The 26,386-nt window shown below is 37.3% G+C and overlaps 1 protein-coding gene across 1 annotated transcript in view; it reads right to left on the bottom strand.

Annotated features, from left to right (window-relative positions):
- Dach2 (dachshund family transcription factor 2) overlaps positions 1–26,386 on the bottom strand; it is a 743,535-nt gene that overhangs the window by 21,739 nt on the left and 695,410 nt on the right. Inside the window, exons 8-9 of the mRNA XM_055598244.1 lie at positions 298–440; positions 27–174 (exon numbers count right to left, since the gene is read on the bottom strand). Of these exons, the coding sequence (XP_055454219.1) occupies positions 27–174; positions 298–440 (291 nt within the window). The remainder of the gene's footprint in view (positions 1–26; positions 175–297; positions 441–26,386) is intronic.

A 26,386-nucleotide genomic window follows, 5' to 3' on the forward strand; every position in this document is an offset into this window, starting at 1 on the left:
CATTTAGTTGAACTTGTTCAACTTACTTCTGCTTTGAAGCTCAACTGCAAGTTGTCTTTCCAGGTTTTCTCTAATTTCTCTTTCTCTGTACACCTCTATTCTCAGTTCCTTCTTTTCTTGCTGAATCTGCTTCTCCTGGATACGAGCATTATCCAAAGCCACTTTCAGTAGACCCTGTCAAAGTACAACAAATGGCACGCAGTTCATCTAATCTGTTTTAAATTTTCAATTAGAAAATAATTTAGGTAGGTGTTAATGTCTTGTATTACATTTATTTTTTATAGAAATATTGTTGACCTGAATATTGGTCAACAGAGTCTCCACAGAGGACAGACTATCAGCAAAAATTAATGGTCCAGGGAATCCAGGGGGCAATGCCTGTCCAGGAGCCAACTCGATCTTTTCCAAGGGTGACTTCATCATTGGAATTTCAGCTGGTACTTCTGTAAAGATAAAGTTAATGTCAGAAGGTTCACAAATTAACAACTAAAATGTTTCACCAAGTCATTTCTAGTAGCCATATATAACAATTTTCTTAAAATTAAATCACAGGTACTCAAATTATGTCATATTCCTAAACTAGAGAATCATATTGCTAACAACAGATGTATAAGTTGGCATCTGTTCTTCCAGATATGTCTGTCTATGAATTTACCTATATACTCATTATCACTATTTCTAATGATTTAATTTATGACTAAATTAATACATAACATAAATTAAAAATAGATAAAATTAATGTATCTATCTATCTATTTATTTATTTATTTATTATTTATTAATTTATTTATTTTAGTTAACCTAGAACACAATGCTGGGCAATATTTACTCCCTCCTAAATTTACTCCAAGCCCTCAGTTTCCTAACATTTAGATTTCCCACATTATACTTGCTTTTTGTGAAATCTTAGGTCTGGTTCATGCTCCATGTCCTCCAAGCTCTCCCCTCCAACTCTGCTCTCCTCCTGCTCTGCTCTCCTCGAGCTCCTCCTCCTTCTCCTCCCACCCTTTCCTGTTCTCTAGCTCCTCCCCTTTTTCCTGTCCTCTGGCTCCTTCCATTGCACAACATTGTATCTAGTTGGTTTATTTGTGTCCTGTTTACACAAGTGTTGAGACAGGATGCTTATAGTGAGTATCACAATGCAATATCCAGATTGAAACCAGAGCGTTGGGGGTGGAGAAATCAGCATTTGAATTAACAAGGGTAGGCATATACATTTTAAAAGAACATTATACCAACATTTCCTCCTTTAAGTCCAATAAAAGGCTCCTTTTCTTTCAATACAATAATAATTATGAAATTATGAAAACTGTTAGGTAAGATCTACACGTGCAATGTCTAGTCCATGTTTATTTAGCACATGGAGAGGATTCAGTATCACATATAAGACTAAGTTGTTTAGAAATTAAGAAATCTTTTTATATAGGTAATACCAATAAGGAGAAAAGTTAATTTAGGTATAGAACTTTAAACTTATCAAGATAGATAGGATAATCAGACACTTTCTCCTAAGATATCCTTTCCATATGCTAAAATTAATGTATTTAAAACAAATTTACACAATGTTTTAAACATGAAAACAAATGGATTTTAGAACATACAAATGTCTTCACTTATTCTTCATAACTATTTGCAGATAATCACAACTATCTAATCTCAAAATACATGTATGATCATTTATTTAATTTTCATTACTGGGTAAGATTTCTTTGAGTGAATATACAAATTTTATTTAAATATTATCTGCTTCTCTGGAATTTTAGGATTTTCAGATTTGAAAATTATTTAATAAGAGAAAAATGCAAGTACTATCTATTCTCACCTTTTACTTTTAAATTATTTTCTCCCCCGTATTTAGTATTTAGTACCTCTTAGTTTCAGATACTGAGACATCAACAAAAATTTTTATTAAGGAATTTCAGAATTATTTGCAACAGAGATATCTAGCAACAGTGGGAATTTCCTTTTTCATGGGAGCCTAACAATTTGGCTATATATATAAAAATTATGAACAACAATCCCTTATGTGACTAGTGGGAGCTATGTAGTAGTTTCCTCTATATATGGGAATAGGAATATTTTATATGACTTGAAGTAAAATATTCTGGGGAGGTAATCTTGGGATGCAAACAAATTCAGTTTCTAAGATTTCCCTGTTCATGCAGAGATGAAACATAACAGTTCAGTTAAACTATGCATTATAGTTTCTGAATTTCAGTAATGACATAATGAAACTCTAAAGACTATGTTTCTCTTGGATTGTAAAAAATTGTCTGCTAGTCACAATATTTGAAATAGATTCACTAAAATGTAAATCAAACTAGGTTTGAATTGAATTTATACCTAACTAGTTTCATATGGTTTAGTAATAACTGCATTACAAAAAGCAGTCTAATGCATGGAGATAACCTAAGACCCCTGCACAGATGTAGCCCATGGCAGTTCAGTATCCAAGTGGGTTCCATTGTAATAGGAACAGGGACTGTCTCTGACATGAACTGATTGGCCTGCTCTTTAATTACCTCCCCCTGAGGGGGAAGCAGCATTACCAGGCCACAGAAGAAGACAATGCAGCCACTCCTGATGAGACCTAATTGACTAGGAACAGAAGGAAGGAAAAGAAGTACTCCCCTATCAGTGGACTTTGGGAGGGGCATGCATGCAGAGGGTGGAGAAAGGGAGGGATTGGGATGGGAGGAGGGAGAGAATCACAGGAGGGATACAAAGTGAATTAAGTGTAATTAATAAAGAAAAAAAAACAGTCTAATGCTTTTTGGCATCTAAGGAGATGATCATGTGTTTTATTTTGTATCAGTTTGTTTATATGGTGAATTACATTGATGGATTTCCATATATAGAATGACACTTCCAAGCCTGGGATGAAACCTACTTAGTCATGGTGGATGATATCTTTAATGTGTTCTTGGACTTAGCTTGCAAGTATTTATTGAATATTTGTTGTGTCAATGTTCATAAGAAAAATAGGTCTGAAATTCTCTTTCCTTGTTGGGTCTTTGTGTGGTTAAGGTATCAAAGTGATTGTGACCTCATATAATGAGTTTGGTAATGTTCCTTCTCTTTCTATTTGAGGAATAGTTTGAAGAGTGTTGGAATTAGCTCTTCTTTGAAAGTGTGATAGAATTCTGTCCTGAAAATATCAGGCCCTGGCATTTTTTGGTTGGGAGATTTTGATGAGTGCTTCTTTTTCTTTAGGGGATATAGGACTTTTTAATTTATTTTCCTGATCTTGATTCAGCTTTGGTAAGTGAAATCTATCCCATCACTTTTGTCAGTCCTTCCCTAGAAGTAATCACAGAGCTGAAACTGCAGCCAACAGCTGGCCCTGAAGCTCTCAAGGGGCTCAATATTCATTCTGCTATTCACATTGGTCTACTCTACAAATCTTTGGGAAACATTTAAAAAAAAAACAAAAGAAATTTAAAATACAGTATTTTTGCAAATATTTACCATCTTATATTTTAATAAAATAGTTTTTTTTAAATGTCAAAATAAGAAAATTGTCTTATCAGATCCTAAGACCCTAATCATCTTGTGAGATGGCTTTAGTTTCTGTAACTCTTTCTCCCACCTTGTCCTTAAGTCTATCTTATTCCTTTACTCCTCAAATACTGATGTCCTTGCTAAACTTTGTTATTTCTTTCAGCTTTTTTCTTTGTAAATTTTTTATTTTTATTAATTACAGTTTATTCACTTTGTATTCCCCCTGTAGCTCCTTCTCTCTTCCCCTCCCAATCCCACCTTCCCTCCCTCTTCCCCACCAGTGCCCCTCCCCCAGTCCACTGATAAGGGAGGTCTTCCAGTGGTTAATAAAAGAGGTAATAAATTTTCAAGTGAGTTAAAAATGCTAGTAGATGCGAGACGGAATAAAGTGACAGATGAGAGGTTACTTCCTTGATGAAATGGGTTATCAGTTAACCCTTGAACTCAAGATAAGAATCACCTAGCAACAGAGAGAAAGAGGGAAACACTTATATACTTGTTAATAACTTGTCTTTTTCTTACATGTGGACCAATATAATAATATGATATAAAAATTATAGTAATGGGGCCAGGAAGATGGCTCAGAGTGCAAAGGCTCTTACTGTGAAAGCCTGAATTTGATTCCCAGAACCAACATACATATGGAAGGAGAGAGCTAGAAACACAATGTTGTCTTCTGACCTTCACACACACACAGCACACACCAACACACATAATACACACCAACAAACACACTATAAACCAAAACATGTAGCATATGCTCCTCCTACATAGCGCAAACACATACAACACACAGATCAACACACACATACCAAGCACATAGTAACACACACAGTACACACATACTTATATTTCTTTTTTTAATTTAATTTAATTTTATTAATTACACTTTATTCACTTTGTATCCCCCCATAAGCCCCTCCCTCCTCCCCTCCTGGTCCCACCCTCCCTCCCCTTTCTTCACGCATGCCCCTCCCCAAGTCCACTGATAAGGGAGATCATCCTCTCCTTCCTTCTGATCTTAGTCTATCAGATCACATCTGGAGTGGCTGCATTGTCATCTTCTGTGGCCGGGGCAAGGCTGCTCCTCCCTTAGGGGGAGGTGATCAAAGATCATGCCAATCAGATTATGTCAGAGGCAGTCCCTCTTCCCATTACTATGGAACCCACTTGGACACTAAACTGCCGTGGACTACATCTGTGCAGGGGTTCTAGGTTATCTCCATGCCTGGTACTTGGTTGGAGTATGAGTCTCTGGGAAGACCCCTGTGTTCAAATTTTCTGGTTCTGTTGCTCTCCTTGTGGTGTTCCTGTCCTCTCCAGATCTTACTATTTCCCACTTCTTACATGAGATTCCATGCACTCTTAATTTAAAAAATTCCAGCTCAGATGTAGCCCAAGTGGGTTCCTAGTAAGAGAGCAGGAGCTTTCTCTGGCATGAACCCAGTGGCAGGCTCTTTGATCAACTCCCCCTGGGGAAGCCACAGAGGAAGACAATGCAACTAGTCCTGATGAGACCTGATAAGCTAGGGTCATATGGAAGTGGAGGAGGTCATCCCCTATGAATGGACTAGGAAAGGGGCATAGGGGAAGAAGTGGGAGGAAGGGAGGAGGGAGTTATTGGTAAGAGATGAGGGAGGGGGCTACAGCCTGGGTACAAATTGAATAAATTGAAATAAATAATAAGAACTAAAAACTAAAAAAAATAAATAAAAATTCTGGGAAAATAATTTGTTAATTTTAGATATTTTCAAGTGTTTACTTTATGGAAACTCTCCAAGAAATGTCATGATACTTGTGTATTTTAAAGTGTAATGAGTAATTTTACTTTTCTAATCCAAGTAAGTTTCACAAAAAAAAAAGTAAGTAAAAAGAAAATTGTCCAGTACATTTAGCTTATTTAGCTTTTCAAATTCTGTAGATAATAGGCTTTTGAAATAAGATCTAAAGATTCTTTTGATTTCCTTAGTGTCTGTTGTTATGTCCCCCTTTTTATTTCTGATTTTGTTGATCTCGATAGTGCCTCTCTTCCTTTTAGTTAGTTTGGCTAAGGGTTTGTCTGTCGTGTTGATTTTCTCAAAGAACCAGTTCTTGGTTGTATTGATTATTTGAATTGTTCTCTTTGTTTTTAATTCATCAATTTCAGCCCTGCTTTTGATTATTTCTAGCCTTCTACTACCCTTGGTTATGTCTGCTTCTTCTTTTATTTTTTTTCTTTTTCCTAGGGCTTTCAGGTATGCTTCTAATTTGTTTGTATGAAATGTCTCAAATTTCTTTATGAAGGCACTTAATGCTATGAACTTTCTTCTTAACACTGCTTTCATTGTGTACCATAGGTTTGGTATGTTGTGCCTTCATTTTCATTGAATTTAAGGAAGTCTTTAATTTATTTCTTTATTCTTTCTTGACCTAGCATGAACTTAGTTGCCTGCTGTTGGATCACTTGCCCCTGGCAGGGTAGCCTTTCCAGGCCACAGATGAAGAGGATCCAAGCAGTTCTGGTGAGACTTGATAGGCTCGATTCAGACAGTAGGGGAGGAAGATTCACTCTTTCCTCCTTTTTAAAGGACTTTGAAAGATAGATAGGAGGGAAGAGGGAGGGTGGAACCAGCAGATGAGGGAAGGGGCTACAAAGTGAATAAATTGTAAATAAAATAAAATAAAATAAAATAAAATAAAATAAAATAAAATAAAATAAAATAAAAATTAAAGAAAAAAAAACAAAAACGGTCTATCTTTTGGTCTGTTTTGTGTAGATATGAGCTTGTCATACAGATTTCCTATTTTAATTGGTAACATATGTATATATAGTATGTATGTGAAAGTGAGTGTGTGTGTGTGTGTGTGTGTGTGTGTGTGTTGTGTGTATAACATTGAAATCCATTGACAATCATCTTGACAGATTCTGTGGAATTTCTTGTTTGAGAAGTTGTGGTGTGTAAAAGTGAGAATCTTCATGAGATTACTTAATGGGACAGCATTATCTCTTAACACACTTCTCTTAATTGAAGTCATCTTTACATTTGCTAGTTTTCTTTCTTTTTTTACAATTCAAATTATATACTTATTTGACATCTATAGAGTGCCCTGCCTTTCTGTCTGAATCATTTCAGATAAAACAATGGGCAAACCATACTCTCTTCCTCTGAGAAATGCAAAACCTGGAGAGGTAAGCACAGAAGTAAAAAACAAACAAACAAAACAAAACATGGTAGATTAATGCCTATACCAAGTACATTATATACACATGCATGAAAGAAATAGCTTGGGTAGATGGGGAGATATCAAAGAGAAGATTTCATCCCATTCAGTCTTGAGTAGTAGTTTTCCTGAATCCAATGAGGAAAGCATATCCCGGATGTTAGGGGACTAAGTGATTGTGATTGTGCACAAAATGTAAGTGAAGAAGTAGTTTCTTCACTTTTGTCAAATGCCTTCACTAGATCCCTCTTTCTTTTCTTTTTTAATATAATTTTTATTTATTACAATTTATTTACTTTTTATCTTAGTTGTAACTCTACCCCTGTCCCCTCCCAATCCTGTCCTCTCTCTATACCTCATCTCCTCGAATGCCCCTTCCCCAGTCCACTCATAGGGTAGGACCTCCTCTACTTCCATCTGACCAGAGCCTATCAAGTCTCATCAGGACTGTTTCATAGTCTTCCTTTGTGGCCTGGTAGGGCTGCGCCCCCCTCCCTGGGGTGGAAGTGATCAAAGAGCCAGCCACTGAGTTCATGTTAGAGACAGCCCTTGTTCCCCTTACTAAGAAGCCATTTGGAGACTGCATTTGCTAGTCCTCTAAGACCAAAAAGGTTTAAGATGTTAAGTTGTAATATTTCATAATTAAGTTCTCTATGTTCAATGTGCTGTGTAAGTGTTGTCTTTGGTAAGGGGCTCAACTGTCAGTTTTTAGAGAGTCAAACTCTGTCTTAGAAGATCTGGAGTTGTTTGTGTATCTCCATAGGAGAATTCAACTCTGTCTCATTACTGGAAGTCTTGCCTGCCTTCAAAAGATGGCCAGTTCAGACTCCATACCCTATATTACAAAGTGTCCTCACTAAGGTAAAACTTACAGATTCCAGGAAGTTTTTACTACACTTGGTTTCCACACCAGTTTCTAAATTCCCCTCCTCTTTTATTCCATCTATATCTCCTTGCTCTCCATCCCTCCCATCCCCACACTTAACCCCTCCTGATCCTTTTCTTACCCATCCCAGTCCACCCACAAAAACAACAAAGAGAGTTCTAGCTGGTACCCACATAGAGCTTTCACTGCTACATTATAGTCTCTTTGGCACAGCAATGTACTCTTCAGTACCTAAAAAGAAACCCGAAAACCAACCCAACCACAAAAACATCCACCTACAATTTATCCTGCCTGCATGATTTGTGTGTGTGTGTTTGTGTGTGTGTGGGGGGAGGAGGATAGAGCAATGGTACCTCAGAGCTTCTAAGGGTAGCCAACCAATGTCTGGTTTAACTTAAGACCCATGTCACAAGAAAGATCCCATACCCTTCACTGAGTAGATGGCCAGGAACAGGAGAATAGATAGCCCATAGTCATAGAGAAGAACCAAACAGGACTGGTAAAAAAAAAATCAAAGATTTTAAATGATTTTTTCTATACTCATACATTGGTATCTTATTCAGGTATCACCAGTGGAGGCTTCCTCCAACAGTAAATGGGATAAGTTGCAAAGACCCACACCTAAACATTAGGCTCTGCTTGAGCCCAGGTTGGTGGTCTCCTTCAGGTCCCTCCTCCATTCTAAGATAAGGGGAACCCATGGAAGAAGAGGAGAAAAGATTATAAGAGTCAGAGTGGATAGAGGACACTAGGAGAACATGACTGACTAAATCAACAAAGGAGGGCTCATATGGACTCAAAGAGATGGAAATGGCGATCATCAGGCTTGTAGCAGGTCCTCTGCATAATGTTATGGCTGTTAGCTTGTTGTTTTTATGGGACACCTAACTGTGAGAGTAGGTATGTATGTTACTCCTTTGCCTGCTCTTGGGACTTTTCCTCCGATTGGTTTGCCTGGTCTAGTCTCAAGAAAAGAGTTTTTTCCTTGTCTTAGTTTATCTTATTTTCTTCTTTTTGAGTGTCATCTCTTGGAGGCTTACTCCTTGTTGAAGAGGAAACAAAGAAAGAGTGGATCTGGAGGAGAAAGAAGATGGGGGAAGAGCTGAGATGAGTGGAGGAAGGGTGAAACTCTGGTCAGGATGTATTTTATGAGAGAAGAAACTATGTTTATATATATATATATATATATATATATATATGCATATGTCAATTGTAACTAGACAGGTTAAAAGTTTAAAGTTTCTTTAAAATAAAATAATGAAAAGAAAATAAAATAAATAATGTTTTCAGTTATTTGAATTATAATGTAAAAAAACAGTCTTACTGTTTCAATAAAAACAAATACTTTCATATTATTATTATTTTTGATAGCAAGTTCTGACAATTATCTTCCCAGAGATTATCTTTTAAAAAAACTTTAAAAGGTTATTTTTGATCGCAGTTACAGGTTGTATACTTTCTACAGCAGCTTTTGGTTGTATTTCCATATCATTTCATTAATTATTTAAATATGAGTCATTATAATTACCTCAATCTCTTTGCAGATTTTGGAGGCAGAGTTTGGCTATGTATGTCAAGATGATTTCTGATACTCTATCTACCTGCCTTGGCCTCATGAATGTTGAAGAGTTGTAACGACAGGCATGCACCAACATGCCCAATTAAACTAAATTTATTAAAACCAAACCTTCCTTCTTCTCTACCTCCCTGACTTCTTTCCTTCTTCCCCCTCCTAGTCTCTCTCATACTCTAATAGTAGATGTAAGACATGCATGGTATATACTCACTCATATAAACATACAACATAGAATAAACCCACTAAAATCTGTACATCTAAACAAACTAAGCAAAAGAGAGGACCCTAACTAAAATGTTCAATCCCCAGCCTGAAAGGCAAAGAGGATGGACATCAGAAGAAAAAGAAAATAGGAAACAACCTTGGAACATGCTACAGAGGGCCTCTGAAAGCCAGAAGAAAACAGGAAACAACCTTGGAACCTGCCGGAGAGGGCCTCTGAAAGCTTCTGCAGTATAGACTGTCAAAGCAGATGCTGAGCCTGATGGACAACTGATGGGCAGAGTGAATGGAATTTTATGTAAGAAGTGGGAAATAGTAAGAGCTGGAGGGGACGGGAACTCCACAAGCAGAGCATCAGAACAAGATAATTTGAACACAGGAAACTTCCCAGAGACTCATACTCCAACCAAGGACTATTCGTGGAGATAACCTAGAACCCCTGCACAGGTGTAGCCCATGGCAGTTCAGTGTCCAAGTGGGTTACATAGTAATGGGAAGAGGGACTGCCTCTGACATAATCTGATTGGCCTGCTCTTTGATCACCTCCCCCTGAGGGGGGAGCAGCCTTGCCAGGCCACGGTAGAGGACAATGCAGCCACTTTTGATGAGAAGGATAGACTAAGATCAGAAAGGAGAGGAGAACCTCCCCTATCAGTGGACTTGGGGAGTGGCATGTATGCAGAAAGGGGAGGGAGGGTGGGATCGGGAGGGGAGGAGGGAGGGGCTTATGGGGGTATACAAAATGAATAAAGTGTAATTAATAAAAAATTAAAAAAATAAATTAAAAAAGAAAAAAAACTTGCAAAGAATCATTCAGGTAGGAATCACTAAATTATTATCAGTTATGTAAGTTTCATTCTTGAACAATTTTCCATTTGAAATAATTTCTGATACAAAAAAAGAAACTGAAGAAGATATAAGAAGATGGAAAGCTCTCCCATGCTCATGGATCTGTAGGATTAACAGTAAAATGTCCATCCCCCCAAAAAGCAATCTACAGGTTCAATGCAATTCCCATCAAAATACCAACATGATTCTTTACAGAATTGTTTTTTAACTATGAACCAGTGAGGTTTTTTTTTTTTTTATCAGTTACACTTTATTCAATTTGTATCCCTCCATAAACCCCTCCCTCCTCCCCTCCTAATCCTACCTTCCCTCCCCCTTTATCACTCATGTCCTTCTCCAAGTCCACTGATAGGGGAGGTCCCCTCTTCTTCCTTCTGATCTTAGTCTATCAGATCTCACCAGGAGTGGCTGCATTGTCATCTTCTGTGGTCTGGTAAGGCTGCACCCTCCTCAAAGTGATCAAAGAGGTGATCAAAGAGCAGGCCAATCAGTTTATGTCAGAGGCAGTTCCTCTTCCCATTACTATGGAACCCACTTGGACACTGAACTGCCACGGGCTACATCTGTGCAGCGGTTCTTGGTTATCTCCATGCATGGTCCTTGGTTTGAGTATGAGTCTCTGGAAAGACCCCTGTGTTCAAATTTTCTGGTTCTGTTGCTCTCCTTTTGGAGTTCCTGTCCTCTCCAGATCATACTAGTTCCCTCTCCTTTCATAAGATTCCATGCATTCTGCCCAGCAGTTGCCCATAAGTCTCAGCATCTGTTTGGATAGTCTGCAGGGCAGAGCCTTTCAGAGACCCTCTGTGGCAGGTTTCTAACTTGTTTCCTGTTTTCTCCTTCTTCTGATGTCCAAATCAAGTAATCCAATAAAAAAAATTAGAGTACAGAGCTAAACAGAGAATTCTCAATAGAGTAATATTGAATGGCAGGGCAACACTTAAAGAAATGCTCCAAGTCCTGAGTCACCAGGGAAATAAAAATCAAAACGACCCTGAAATTTCACCATACACTCATAAGAATCGCTAAGATCAAAAACTCAGGTGACAACACAGAGGATGTGGAGAAAGGGGAACCCTCCTCCATTGCTGGTGGGAATGTAAACTTGTACAACCAATTTGGAAATCAATCTGGTGCTTTCTCAGACCAATAGGAATATTGTTAAATCAAGAGACAATTATACCACTCTTATACATATATCCAAAATATGCTCAAGTATACAAGGACATTTGTTCAACCATGTTCATATCAGCTTTATTGGTAATAGAAAGAACCTGGAAACAACCCAGATGTCCCTCAACTGAGGAATGGATAAAGAAATTGTTATACATTTACACAATGGATTACTACTCAGCAATTAAAAACAAGGAAATCATGAAATTTGCAGGCAAATGGTGGGATCTACAAAAGATCATCAGGAGTGAGATATTCCAGAAGCAGAGTGACACACGTAGTATATACTCACTTACAAGTGGATATTAGATATATAATATAGGATAAACACACTAAAATCTGTATACCTAAAGATGTTAAGCAAGATGGAGGACCCTGGGTAAGATGTTCAATCCTCTTTCAGAAAGGCAAATGGGAAAGACATCAGAAGTGAGAGAAAACAGGGAACAGGACAGGAGCCAGCACAGAGGGCCTCTCAATGTCAACACCCAGCAGGGATTCAAAGCAGATGCTGAGGCTCACAGCCAAACTTTTGGCAGAGTGCAGGAAATCTTATGAAAAATGAGAGACAGAAAGACCTGGAGGGGACAAAAATTCCACAAGGAGAGCAACAGAACCAAAATATCTGGGCACAGTGGTCTTTTCTGAGACTGATACTCCAGCAAAGGACCATGCATGGAGATAAGCTAGATGCATTGCACAGATGTAGCCCATGGAAGCTCAGTCTCCAAGTGGGTTCTCTATCTCTAATAATGGGAACAGGGACTGTCTCTTATATGAACTCAGTGACTGGCTCTTTGATCACCTCTCTCTGGAGGGGGAGCAGCCTTACCAGGCCACAGAGGATGACAATGAAGCCAATCCTGATGAGACCTGACAGGCGAGGGTCAGATGGAAGGGGATGAGGACCGCTCCTATTGGTGGACATGGGGAAGGCCATGGAAGGAGATGAGGAAGGGAGGGTAGGACCGACAGGGGACAAGGGAAGGGACTACAGCTGGAATGCAAAGTGAGTAATGTGTAATTAATAAAAAATAAATAAATTTTAATAATAATAATAATATAAAATGTCAATAAAATGACCCTTAAAGACATTGAGCTATACTCATAGATGAGCAGTCAGTAACAGGACAGACGTTACAGGAAGAGAGAGTCCTTGGAACACACTCCTCTGAATGGCATAGCTCCATCAATTCTCTTCTTGCAGAGCTCAGGTAACCCCGAAGAAGAGGAAGAAGATAGAGGAGAGGAGAAAAAGAGGAAGAAGAAAGACAACAAGAGCTATAAGAGCCGGATGTCATGGAGGGCACTAGGAGAACAAGGTCCACAGAATTAGCTAATCAAGGCTGATTAGTACTCACAGAGACTGAAACAGTAAGCACAGGATCTACATGGATTGAACCATTTGAAAATTTCCCTGTCCTCATTAACATGGCATGTAGTTTTGTTATTATGCTGGTATTATGAAGGGAATTATATTGCTGAGATTTCTACATAAGTTTTCCAAAAAGCACAACTGGGTCAAGTTTTTCCATTGTAAAGTCACTTATTTTGCATATTTGGATTTCAGTATTAGTGTATATTTCTACATTTTTAAGCCATGAGATAATGGCAATATAGCACCAAAAAGGAAAATATTGCATCAACTGTATTCATTAACAAGATAAATGTGTATGTTACCACTTTAATTATGTTTGGCAATCTATAAATATTGCATGCCAAAAAAATCCCTGAATAAATGGGGTGGACAGTAACTTAAAAAAAATATTAAGTTAAAAAAAAATAATGTGCCTAAATCCTAAAACCTGCCTCAGAAAGCATCACTAATGATTTTAAATAGACATCACAACTAGGGAAGAAATGCAATTTGTTTGTTTTTTATCTATATATTTTCCTTTTCTAGGTGGGCACAGTGAAGGGAAAAACTTCAGAAGTATGCCACAATATGTACAGCAATTAGAGAAGTGCTACATCTACACTGATGACTACAAATCAAAGTATAAATTTATTTATGCCAGGATATTTATTCTTTAGGAATCAATTGCTACAAACAAAGCATTGACTTCTTGCTGATTCAGAGACAAGATAATATTCTATGAATAAATATTTTTGTCAGTGATAGAGTTCATAAATAACGAATTTTTGGAAATGTATCACTCACTGCAAACAGCTTACTTCAGGAGTGACTATCTGAGACATATTCTTTCCAAAAAGAAATCAGCAAGCATAAAACAAAATTATAAGTATGTTAAAATCACTAGAATATTTTATTTGAAGAGAAAAGAAATAACATTAAACTGCCTGAAAGGATTAGGAAGTCAGGTTGCTTGGTCTATAGTTTGTAATATTACAGTAGGGTAGATTGAAGTTTCAAAATAGTGTTGCTGGTCTTTTTAAAATTATTTATTTAATTATTATTTATTTTTTCTTTGTTTTAAAATTAATTAATTAATTACAATTTATTCACTTTGTGTACCGGCTGTAGCTGCCTTCCTTATCCCATCCCAGTCCCACACACCCTTCCTCTTCTCCATCTATGCTTCTTCCCTAGTCCACTGATAGGGGAGGACCTCCTCCCCTTCTATCTGACCTTAGCCTATCAGGTCTCATCAGGGCTGGCTGCATCATCTTCCTTTGTGGACAGGCAATGCTGCACCCCTCTACAGGAAGTGATCAAAGAGCTGGCCACTGAGTTAATGTCAGAGACAGCCCCTGGTTTCCTTACTAGGGAAGCTACTTGGAAACTGAGCAGCCTATAAGCTTCCTCTGAGCAGGGGGTCAAGGTCCTCTTCATGCATGGTCCTTGATTGGAATATCAGTGTCTGCAAGATGCCCTGGGCCCAGGTTATTTGGCTTTATTGGTCTTTTTGTGGAGCCCCTGTCCCCTCCAGGTCTTTCTATCCTCAGTCAGGTTCCCTGCAATCTACCCAAAGTTTAGCTATGAGTCTCAGCATTTCCTTCTATACCCTGATGGGAAGACTCTTTCAGAGGCCCCCTGGGGAAGGCTCCTGTCCTGTTCCCTTTCTTTTCCTATTTCTGACGTCTATCCAGTTTGTCCTTCTGAATGAGATTTCAGCCTCTTTCCTAGGGTCCTCTTTGTTGTTTAGCTTCTTTAGGAGTATTGATTTTAGTATGTTTAGCCTATATTATATGGCTAACATGCACTTATAAGTGAGTATATATCATATGTGTCTTTCTACTTCTGGGTTACCTCATTCAGGATGATCTTTTTCTAGTTCCATCCATTTGCACGCAGATTTCATGATTTCTTTTCTTCTTTTTTTTAAGTGCTCAGTAGTGTTCTATTACATAAATATACCACAATTACTCTATCCTAGAAGTTGAGAGACATCTAGGTTTTTTTCCAGTAGGTTTCTGAGTATATGATTCTTTTTGTATTTGATTTTCACTGCAGAAACCAGCACCTAATTCAGCCAGGTGCTGCTTGCTGCAGTGAAAATCAAATGCGTAAAGAATTGTATTTCATCAGAGCTAGTCAAGTCCAGGAAAATAAATAGAAATATAAGAGTTATGAAGGCAATGATTCATTTTGATAATCTGGCCCAAGAGAGACACATAGAGACAGCACACAGATCTAAGTTTCTACCAAAAGACAAATAGGACACAGAGGGTGGGAACTAGGATGACAGTGTAGCAGAGAGGTCACATTGATTTTCAGCAGCAGTTTACACACAGATGAGATGACCCTGGACTCGATTTGGACCATTGTTCATATCCTACCTGTCCCACAAGCAATAAATTTTCTGGTCTTAGAAATAGGGTAATAAAAAAGAAGGATTCTACTTATGACATAAGTAGATTAAATTTCTGGGATAAAGGAAAAAAAAAACAAAAATAAAAACAAAAAAAGCATGCTTTTCAGAAAAAGGTTACATTGTATGTTAAGGTCTCTAACAGCCCAAACCTAGAAGAATATTATGTTTTAGTGTACATGAATGGAAGCTGTCAGACTATTCTTTGGGATTTTTTTTTTTCTGAATTCAATCATGTGCTACAAAAAATAATACTTAAGAAATGCATCAGTGTAAAATGAAATCTCACGGTTGTTTTGATTTGCATCTCCCTGATGACTAAGGACGTTGAACATTTCTTTAAGTGTTGGCCTGCCATTCGATATTCCTCTATTGAAAATTCTCTGTTTAGCTCTGTACCCCATTTTTTAATTGGATTACTTGATTTGTTGAATTTTAACTTCTTTATTTTTTTATATATTCTGTAAATTGGCCCTCTGTCAGATTTAGGGTTGGTGAAGACTTTTTCCCCAGTCTGTAGGCTGTCGTTTTACTCTGACAACAGTGTCCTTTGCTTTACAGAAGCTTTTTGGCTTCATGAGGTCCCATTTATTGACTGTTGATCTTAGAGCCTGTGCTGTTGGTGTTCTGTTCAGGAAGTTGTCACCTGTACCATGACTTCAAGGCTCCTCCCCACTTTTTCTTCTAATTGATTTAGTGTGTCTGTTTTTATGTTGAGGTCTTTGATCCACTTGGAATTTAGTTTTGTACATGGGGATAAATATGGATCTACTTGCATTTTTCTACATGTAGACAACCAGTTTGACCAGCACTATTTGTTGAGGATGCTGTCTCTTTTCCATTGTATGGTTTTTGTTTCTTTGTCAAAAATCAAGTATCCACAGGGGTGTATATATAATATAGAATAAAGCTACAAAAATCTATATACCTTAATTAGGTGAGCTTGAAGGAGTCCCCTGGGTAAGATGATCAGTCTTCACTCAGAAGGTCAAACGGGATGGACATTTGAAGAAGGAGAAAAGAGGAAATATGACACGAGCTGACCATGGCAGGCTTCTGAAAGGCTCTACCTAGCATTGTATCAAAGCAGATACTGAGACTCATAAACAAACTTTGGGCAGAGTGCAGGGAATCTTAGGAAAGTAGTGAGAGATAGCAAGACCTTGAAAGAACAGGAGTTCCACAAGGAGAGTAACAGAACCAAAATATCTAGGCACAGCGGTCTTTCCTGAGACTAAAACTCCAACCAAGGACCATTCATGGATATAACCTTGAACCCCTGCACACAGATGTAGCCCATGGCAGCTCAGTATACAAGTGGGTGCCCTAGTAAGGGGAACAGGGACTGTCTCTGACATGAACTCAGTGACTAGCTCTTTGACTGCCTCCCCCTGATGGGGGATCAGCCTTTCCAGGCCCCGGAGTTGTCCAGTGCAGCCAATTCTGATGAGTCTGGATGAGCTAGGGTCAGATGGAACGGAGGAGGACCTCCCCTATCCATGACTTAGAGTGGGGCATAGGAGGAGATGAGGGAGGGAGGGTGAGATTGGGAATTAATGAGGGAAGGGTCTACAGCTGGGATAAAAGGTGAATAAACTGTAACTAATATAAAAATAAAATTTTAATTGAAAAGGAAATGTATCAGATGTCGATTTCAGTCATGCAATAGGCCTTGACATCGGAATGCCATCTACGTTTTGATCAGAGTTTGAATAAATACACTGTTGTTTAGAACTTTACTAGGTAAGTTTGAATAAACCTAATTGGTAATGAAATTAAAAACATGTAAGTGCTGGAAACATGGATTGCCACTTACTGTCATATTTCTCTAAATCATAGAAAGATTTTCAATTATTTTCATTTAAAGGTATTGCATTAAAAATGTACAGATTAAAAATAAAAAATCCTTTATCAGTACATATACCTAAGTGGTATAAACTAAAAGTATAAAGACCAGATAACAGTTTCTAGTCAAGGTCATGGGCAAACTCCATTTATTGAAGCAAAGTGGTAACTGCTTTTATTGAGTCTGATATTTAACCTACAATATTTTGTAAAAGCACTTGGGAATCAACTTAGAGAACAAATTCTTTATTTTAATTTCTTCTTAGAACTCAGATGAACAGATGTAAAAGGTGACAAGAAAGTTATATGTAGAATAAAAAGAAAATATATGGTAAATTCTCCAAATAGAAAAATTCAAGGCTACTACAGCTGTTTTATATGACTGCAATGTTTTTTTCTTTTTGTGTTTCATAGAGCTAAGTCTTCCTCTGTTATTTGATAATTGTGACACAGGAATAGAAACTACATATAGCTGAGCACTCAAATAATGAAGATACCTACCATGTCATCAGTTTTATTATTTAACAAATAAATTATACTCTATTATTTGCTTTGAGAGCCCTTTCCTAAATACCAATTGCCTGTAGGAATCTTCTTTGTCAGTCTCATTAATGTTAAAATCAGCAAAAGCCAGACTCCTGCTTCCCTCTTCTAAACTGAAGAACAATAATGACAACAGAATGACCAACTTTTGCGTAGTGTAATGATGTGGTCTGTATGAATATAAAGAGACATTCATAGTCTTGGCAGAACTCAAGTGTTGTCATTTTCAAATGTGAAAAAGAACAATATGATCTCCAAATTGTTAAATTTCTTCGTGATAGTAAATAAAATATTACAGAGAAATGGAACAAAGGACCAACAGTCCATGCAACAGAGATAAAGTACTGTATAAACAAAGTATGATCCCAGTATGTTTTGGATCCTTAGATAAGAAAATTGTCTTTCCAAAGAGGAATTAGAATAAAATCTTCATGCAGAAATACTGTAATGCCAAGAACAAATACCATGCCTAATGTAAGTCTCAGAAAAAAAAAAAAGAATTATGATATCCAATCCCTGTCATTAAGTAGCTAACATACTATTATGGAACAACAACAACAACAAAAGTATGTAACTGAGTGAACAACTGAGCATGAACTGGGCAGTATGTATTACTAAGTGCCACAAGAATTTAAAAATGAGAGATAGATAGACGAGAGAGAGAGAGAGAGAGAGAGAGAGAGAGAAAGAGAAAGAGAGAGAGGAAGGGGGAGAGAGATTGGTAGCATGGAGCAAATGTGAAATACCTACAGTTGTACACTGTTTATAACTGAAAAGTGTTTGCACTGTCCTTAAAATTAAGTTCCCCAGGAGATTGTGTGCGAAAAAAGGGAATTTTGCATATTGTTACTATAAAACATTGGGCTAAATGGTGAAAAAACAGCTATTTTTAGCATAAGGGTTTGGAGATGCACTAAGTTTCTTGTAAAATAATATTTTAATATAATATAATTTTAAACTAGATATATCCAAAAATGTTCCATCAAAACCCCCTTTACTAAAACCATTATTAGTCTTTTATCCAAATTTCAAATTTCAGAGGGAAAGCTGTTTTCCTTCTTCACTTGTTTAATAGTTTAGGACAGAACCATTCAGAGCCTTTAAAATAATAATCATTCTAATTTGATAGGTACAATTGTACAAATGTTGAAATATCATAATGTATTCTGTGAATATGTACAGTAATTATGCCAGTTAAGAATTTTAAAAATACAGCTCTAAATATTAACATATTACATGTTGAAATAAGAAAGAGAGTACATACTGAAGAGACAAAGACTGGGGAACAAGAATGCGAACTATATCACCTTAATATGAAAGACTCTGGGAAGCCTGTGTGTGCCTGTTACCTCAACTTTAATGTTGGGAAAATAGTACTGGTTTTCTATTATAATTGTTTAATGGCGTAATTAATTTCTGTTTGTAAAGCTTTTACCAGTTCTTGATTCTAAATCAATTAAATATGAATGCTTTAAAAAAAATAAATGAAGGAACAATTGAGTATTTCCAAAAATGGTAGAGGAGAATACAATAAGGCACTGGACCACCTATCTGCAATTTGTCACCCTATCTAGAAATAAACTTTTCTAGATTATAACTTTGTGAGATGAGCTTTGCTTCACCTTGATCATGAATGGTTGAGCATGAATAGTTCAGTGGCTCTTAAACCTGGCCATATGCATCCCAGGGAACATATAGCAACAATTCCCAACACATTTTTTTTCAGAGACAATAAAGTGGAAAATATAGAAAGCCTACTTTTTTCTTCTAGTGTTAGAGGTCAAGAATACTGCAAAATGGACCATAAAGCACAGTGTATAACCCTTTTCCCTCCAAACACTCCATCCAAAATAAGGTGTGATATGAGGGGTTATGTATAGAATTCAATGTAATAAAAATGTGATAATGGAATCCATTTCTTTGTATGCAAATCAAAAACTAATAAGAATTATGTGGCTAAATATCAATGCTAGTTGAGAACCAATCTTCTAGAATTATACAGTGGAAAGTTAATAAATGGGAGTTAAGTAGATCTACTTTCCTACCTCAATGAGAGTATAATATGCTTCATGGGAAAATAAAATCATATTTATGATTTAATGCTAACAAAGTTCTTTACAAAATGTGTTTTTGGAATCATTTAAATTATGGTAGTAGCCGTTATTCTTTGATCAACATTACCTTGCAAGTTAAAGGTATTGTGATCATTCTATTTAACATTAGAAAATACACCCAATCACCATCATTTTAATATACTTCTTTTCTTCCTGTACAATGTGATGTTACTTACCACAGAATAAAGTTTATGTAATTTTTATTTTATCTCGCTAGAATATAGTCCCTATGAGATCAGATCTCCTGTCACTTTATTATTATTATTATTGTTGTTGTTGTTGTTGTTTTAGGACCATTGCCTTTCTTAGCATGTAGAACAATTATTATGCTGCATCTTTGTGACTGGCTATGTAGACTGGTTATCATAAAGTCATCAGCAGTTCAAGTCCACTCAAAAAGACAAGTTTGTGCATAAATATATAACTGTAATAGTGTTTTGCAGGTATGTGGCAGAAGGAAGAATGACAGCATAGACAGGAAGTGCTTGTGAACTAATATTTCCCTTTTTCAAAAGGCAATTATTTTATAACTATACTGATAATTGGGGTTTTGAGTAAAAGCTTTCATAGGTATCAGAATGTTTAGCATACATGTATTGAACTTGCCAAAATATTTTTCTCTTTGAATGACAATCAAACAGAATAAGAAGTAAATTTTTTTTCTAGTCACAAATTTACTTTCCTATTTTTTCTTAGACGATCTGTTATTATGTAATAAATAAAGAGAATCTGACTAACGTTTTTTAAATACCTCTAGATGTTATAAAGCCTACAAAAAAAAAGTCTGCCTATACAGGCTTTAAAGCAGGCTTCTCATTTTGCATGTCTACGAGAGATGTTTAGTCATTTCTTCAATTAGGAAAAAATATCAAGGTCTTGGAGCTCCACAAAGACACACACACACACACACACACACACACACACACACAAAATTTAAAAATAACAAAATTTTAAAAGGTGATTCATATTTTCCCATACACAATATTTTTAACTATTTGTATTTTAGATTTCAATATATAATTAAAATGATAATTAACTTTGAGTAAGAATTGACAAAGATTCACAAAATTGTGTAAAATTTAAAAAGGCACACCGCAGTACAAACTAGATTATCTATGTTAATTATAGAATAAATATATAATGGACACAGTTATAACAGTTAGAAAACTGAACAATAACTGACACTCAACCAAGGACCATCTATGGATATAACCTAGAACTTCTGCTCGGATGTGGCCCGTGGTAGGTCAGTAACCAAGTAGTTTTCCAAAGTAAGGGGAACAAGGACTATTTCTAACAGGATCTCAAGGGCAGGCTGTTTGACACCCCCCCCCGGGGAGGAGCAGTCTGTTAGGCCACAGAGGAGGACTTTGCAGCCAGCCCTGAAGATACCTGATAAAACAGGGTCAGATGAAAGGGGAGGAGGTCCTCCCCTATCAGTGGACTTGGAAAGGGGCAGGGAGGAGACCAGGGAGGGAGTGTGGGGTTGGGGAGGGAATGAGGGAGCGGGATACAGCTGGGACACAGAGTTAACAAAATGTAACTAAAAAGAAAAAAATAATAAAAAAAGAAAAAAAAAAGAAAACTGAACAATAATATATGGGTACACAATAAAGGGGAAAGGATTCTTCTTAATTGAATAAGAGATCATTCAATAATTGAAATAAAAGTTCTATACATTCATTGGTAGATACTATTTACATTTATCTAGGAGGGTAGAAACTATTTTAGAGAGTGAGCTTAAAAGACAATTCAACAAAGGACCATCTATGGATATAACCTAGAACTTCTTGCTCAGATGTGGCCCATGGTAGCTCAGTAACCAAGTAGTTTTCCAAAGTAAGGGGAACACGGACTATTTCTAACAGGATCTCAAGGGCAGGCTGTTTGACACCCTCCCCCCCCAGGGGAGGAGCAGTCTGTTAGGCCACAGAGGAGGACTTTGCAGCCAGCCCTGAAGATACCTGATAAAACAGGGTCAGATGAAAGGGGAGGAGGTCCTCCCCTATCAGTGGACTTGGAAAGGGGCAGGGAGGAGACCAGGGAGGGAGTGTGGGGTTGGGGAGGGAATGAGGGAGCGGGATACAGCTGGGACACAGAGTTAACAAAATGTAACTAAAAAGAAAAAAATAATAATAAAAAAAGAAAAAAAAAGAAAATTTAGAAAAATAAATTAACCTAACCACAAAAAAAAAAAAAAAAAAGACAATTCAAAATGAAGAAGACATTATTACACATAGAACTTGGAACAATCCATTCAAAGAACAAACTATTATTTGTTGCCTTTTGTAAATTCATAATGAGAAAGGAAAATTAAATGTTTTTATTTTTATGTTTACTCATAATTTTGCAACTACATATCTGTATATAGACATACATAATATTTTCATTTTACCATAGTATTAGTGATAAAAATTGATGTTATTTCTTTCTGTGCCCCTATTTGTAGAACAAGAAGCCCTACTCCAGAGGTTTTATGGAAGATTTTAATAAAACTCCCACCTGAGGCACTTACTTTGACAATTAGCATATAATAATCCTCAGTAAAGATAGAATCTGAAGCTTTGCTAACCTTCTTGGTAGAGGATATTCAAGAAGACTTGGACTGGATAGCTACTGACTACAGGAATGGACTATGAGGTTTCTTGTGGGAAAAAAAGTGTATATATATAATAGCAAATTGAGTGTAGATCTTAGGTAACGTAACAACAATTCATTGAAATTTAGGAGTACTATGTTCTATTTCCCTCATATGAAGGCAAAAAGCATGTAATTTTTCATTATTATTATTGTTATTATTATTATTATCATTATTATTACTATTTGCAATTTGTTTACTTTGCATCCCAGTTGAGTCACCTCCCTTATCTCCTCACAGTTCCTTTGGTCTGTAGATTTTAATATGTTTAATCTATATTATAAGTCTAATATAAGTGAATATATGCCATGCTTGTCTCTCTGCTTCTTGGATACCTCACTCAGGATGATCTTTTCTATTTCCATCCATTTTTGTCATGATTTCCTTGTTTTTAATTAGCTGAATAGTATTCCACTGTGTAGGAGCCAGAGGAGTTAAGAACACCACAGGAGAACACACAGAATCTACCAACCTAGGCTCATAGGGGCTCACATTGATAAACTGACAACCAGGGAGCCTGCATAATACTGTAGCTTGGTCTTCTTTTGGGACTCCTAACAGTGGGAGCAAGAGCTATCTCTGACTCTTTTGCTTGCATCAGGGGTGTTTTCTTCCTACTGTATTGCCTTGTCCAGCCTCAATAAGAAAAGAGATGCCTAGTGTTACTGCAAATTGATATGTCATGTTTGGTAAATATCCATGGGAGGAGGCACAATCATTTCTGAGGAGGAGGAGTGAGGAGAGGGAGGGAAGGTAGGAGAAGGAAGTGTGATTGGGATGTAAAAAGGAATGAAATAAAGAGAATACATGTGTGTGTATAATATAAATATATAAAAATATATTATATAGAAAATAATTAAAAGTAAAAAAATAATGGGAAATTTGTATTAATCAATTCTCAAATTTCAGTAATGTGTCATAGTACAACAAACACATATGTGTATATATATATCCATTGCTACATATGTTTTATGATAATAACTATTTCTGTTTGAAATTTATAAAAAAATCAGTAATTAATATTAAATTTATTATCATAACATTGTCAATTTATATGAAAAAGGAAAATAAAGAGAAAATTTAGAACCGATAGCTAATAGCTAATATCCTTTAGTACTAATATCATGAGCAGGCTTGAACGAATCACCAAAAAATGTTGTGATAGATTTCTATTCTACCACAGGATTTTAATTACTACTTTATGTAGATAAAAGGCTTTACAAATTCACAATGCAATAGTTTTGATTATTTTCAGAATAGAATCATGTTGTCTATCTTTCCTCATCCTGCATCTATGTTATGCTTGCTTTGAGTGACATAAGAAGATGCCTTCTTCACTCAAGTAGCTGTATCTATGCTGTTCCCTTAGATATTATAACATTCCACATCCTGTTTGATCATGAGGGAAGATCAGTGCTTACTGCCTTTGTCTCTTGTTACCTCTTATACTTTATTCAGGTACCATTTGGTATTTTTTCCAATGTAAATGTCTAAATATCATATTTTTTACATAGTTTTGAAATTATCACTGTTCTTGGTTCTTCACAACAGATTTCATTTTAATTTCATTTAAAATACCGGTATTAATAAATTGACTAAATGAGTCATACAAAGCCTAAAATTTCAAAGGATGGTCAGGAGCACAGATTTAAGAAGGTTTTTTTAAATTTTTAAATTAGATTTCATTTATAGATTCATTTATTACAACTTACTCATTTTGTATCCCCGCTGCCGCTTCCTCCCTCATTTCTTCCCTGTCCCACCCACACTCCCTCTTCTTCCCGGATGCCCTTTCCCTAGTACCCTGATACTGGAGGTCCTCCTCCATTCTATCTGACCCTAGCTTATCAGGTCTCATCAAGGCTGGCAACATTATCTTCCCCTGTGGCTTCGCAAGGCTGTACCCCCAGGGGGAGGTGATCAAAGAGCCAGGCACTGAGTGAATGTCAGAGAGAGCCCCTGATCCCCTTACTAGTGAACCCACTTGGAAACTGAGCAGCCAATGGGCTTCCTTTGAACAGGGGCATAGCTCTTCTCTATGCATAGTCCTTGGTTGGAGTATCTGTCTCTGCAGCCCACCCTGGGCCCAGGTAGTTTGGCTCTGTTCTCCTTGTGGAGTTCTTGTCGCCTCCACATCTTTCTATCTCCCTCCTCTTCCATAAGGATTCCAGCACTCTGCTCATATTCTGGCTATGAGTCTCATTATCTCCTTTGACACAATGGTGGGTAGTCTTTCAGTGGTCCTCTGTTGAAGGCTCCTGTCCTGTACCCTGACTTCCCCGACTTCCAATGTCTATCCTGTTTGCCCCTTTGAAAGGGGATTAAATATCCTCCCTTGGGTTTTCCTTGTTGTTTAGCTTCTTTAGGACTATAGATTTAAGTATGTTTATCCTATATTATATGACTAATATCCATTTATAAGTGAGTATATATCATGTGTGTTTTTCTGCTTCTCGGTTACCTCACTCAGGATGATCTTTTCTAGTTCCCAATGTTAGTACTTAGGTACCTGTTTCTGGGTTGCCTTGCAACCTATGATGTCATCATGTGTCGCAGGCCAGGTGGCCACACCTAGAAGGCGTGGTTACCTTGCCCCTTAAATTGAGCAACCTGCCACGTGGCCCCTCTCTTGCCCTTGCTCTCTCACTCTCGCTCTCTCGCTCCCTCTTGTTCTCTCTTGGCCTCTCTTGGCTCCCTGCCCTCTTCCCTTTCTCTGTTGTGGTACCCCTCTCTCTTTCCCCCATCATGTCCTGCTCTCCCTTCTCTCTCTCTCTTCATTTCCATCTAATAAACCTCTTTCATATAAAATCTGTTGTGCACCTCATCATTCATTAATTGGTCCTAACATTTGGTGCTGAAATCCAGCAAAGGGAATCTCTTGATACCACCAGACTCAGGACCAGAACAAGCAGCTCCAGGTTCTCCCAGTGTTCCTCAGTCCCTACCTGCTGCCTTGCATGGCTGGCAACTCTCTACTGGCAAAACTCTACCCTAAATTTTGCAGAGCAGCTACTTCCCTTCCTTCTCTTAACCATGTTATCTGGCCATTTTGATGCTATTATTTCTTCTCTCTTTCTTAACCCCTTGCATGAGCCTCTTCCAATGAACCTAAATGTATATACTTTAACTTGTCTTACATGAGAAGCAGCCCACGTTCCTCATTTTTTAATTATAGAAAAAGAGAGGAATATTAGTACTTAGGCACCTGCTTCTGGGTTGATTAACAACCTATCATGTCATCATGTGTCCCCAGCCAGGTGGCCATTCCTGGAAGGCCTGGTTACCTTGCCCCTTAAAGGGAGCTACCAGTCATGTGGTCCCTCTCTTGTTCTTGCTCTCTTGTTCACTCTTGCCCTCTCTAGCCCTCTTGGCCCTCTTTTCTTTCTCTGTTGCGGTGTCCCTTTCATTTCCCCCCCCCATCATGTCCTGCTCTTCCTTCTCACTCTCTCTTCATCTCCATCTAATAAACCTCTTTCATATAAAATCTGTTGTGCACCTCATCATTTATTAATTGGTCCTAACACCCAACATTTGCCTGCAAATTTCATGATTTCCTTATTTTTATTTGCTGAGTCGTATTCCATTGTGTAAATGTCCCACACTTTCTGTATCGATTCCTCTGCTGAGGGCCATCTAGGTTGTTTCCAGATTCTGGCTATTACAAATAAAACTACTGTGAACATGGTTGAGCAAATGTCCTATTGAATGGTTTGGCATCTTTTGGGTATATGCCTAGGAGTGATATAGCTGGATCTTGAGGCAATACTATTTTTAATTTTCTGAGAAAGTGCCAGACTGATTTCCAAAGTGATTGTACAAGATTACATTCCCACTAGCAATAAAGGAGGGTTCCCCTTTCTCTACATCCTTTCCAGCATGCATCATCCCTTGAGTCTTTGATCTAAGCCTTTCTGACGGGTTTGTAGTGAAATCTCAGTGTCGTTTTAATTTGCATTTCTCAAATGCCTAAGGATGTTGAGCATTTTTTTTTAAGTATTTCTTTCCCATTCGATATTCCTCTGCTGAGAATCCTCTGTTTATCTTGGTACCCCATTTTTATTTGGATTC

The sequence above is a fragment of the Psammomys obesus genome, unplaced genomic scaffold (genome assembly GCF_907164565.1).
Source record: "Psammomys obesus unplaced genomic scaffold, mPsaObe1.curated_primary_1811, whole genome shotgun sequence".
Taxonomy (NCBI): Eukaryota; Metazoa; Chordata; class Mammalia; order Rodentia; family Muridae; genus Psammomys; species Psammomys obesus.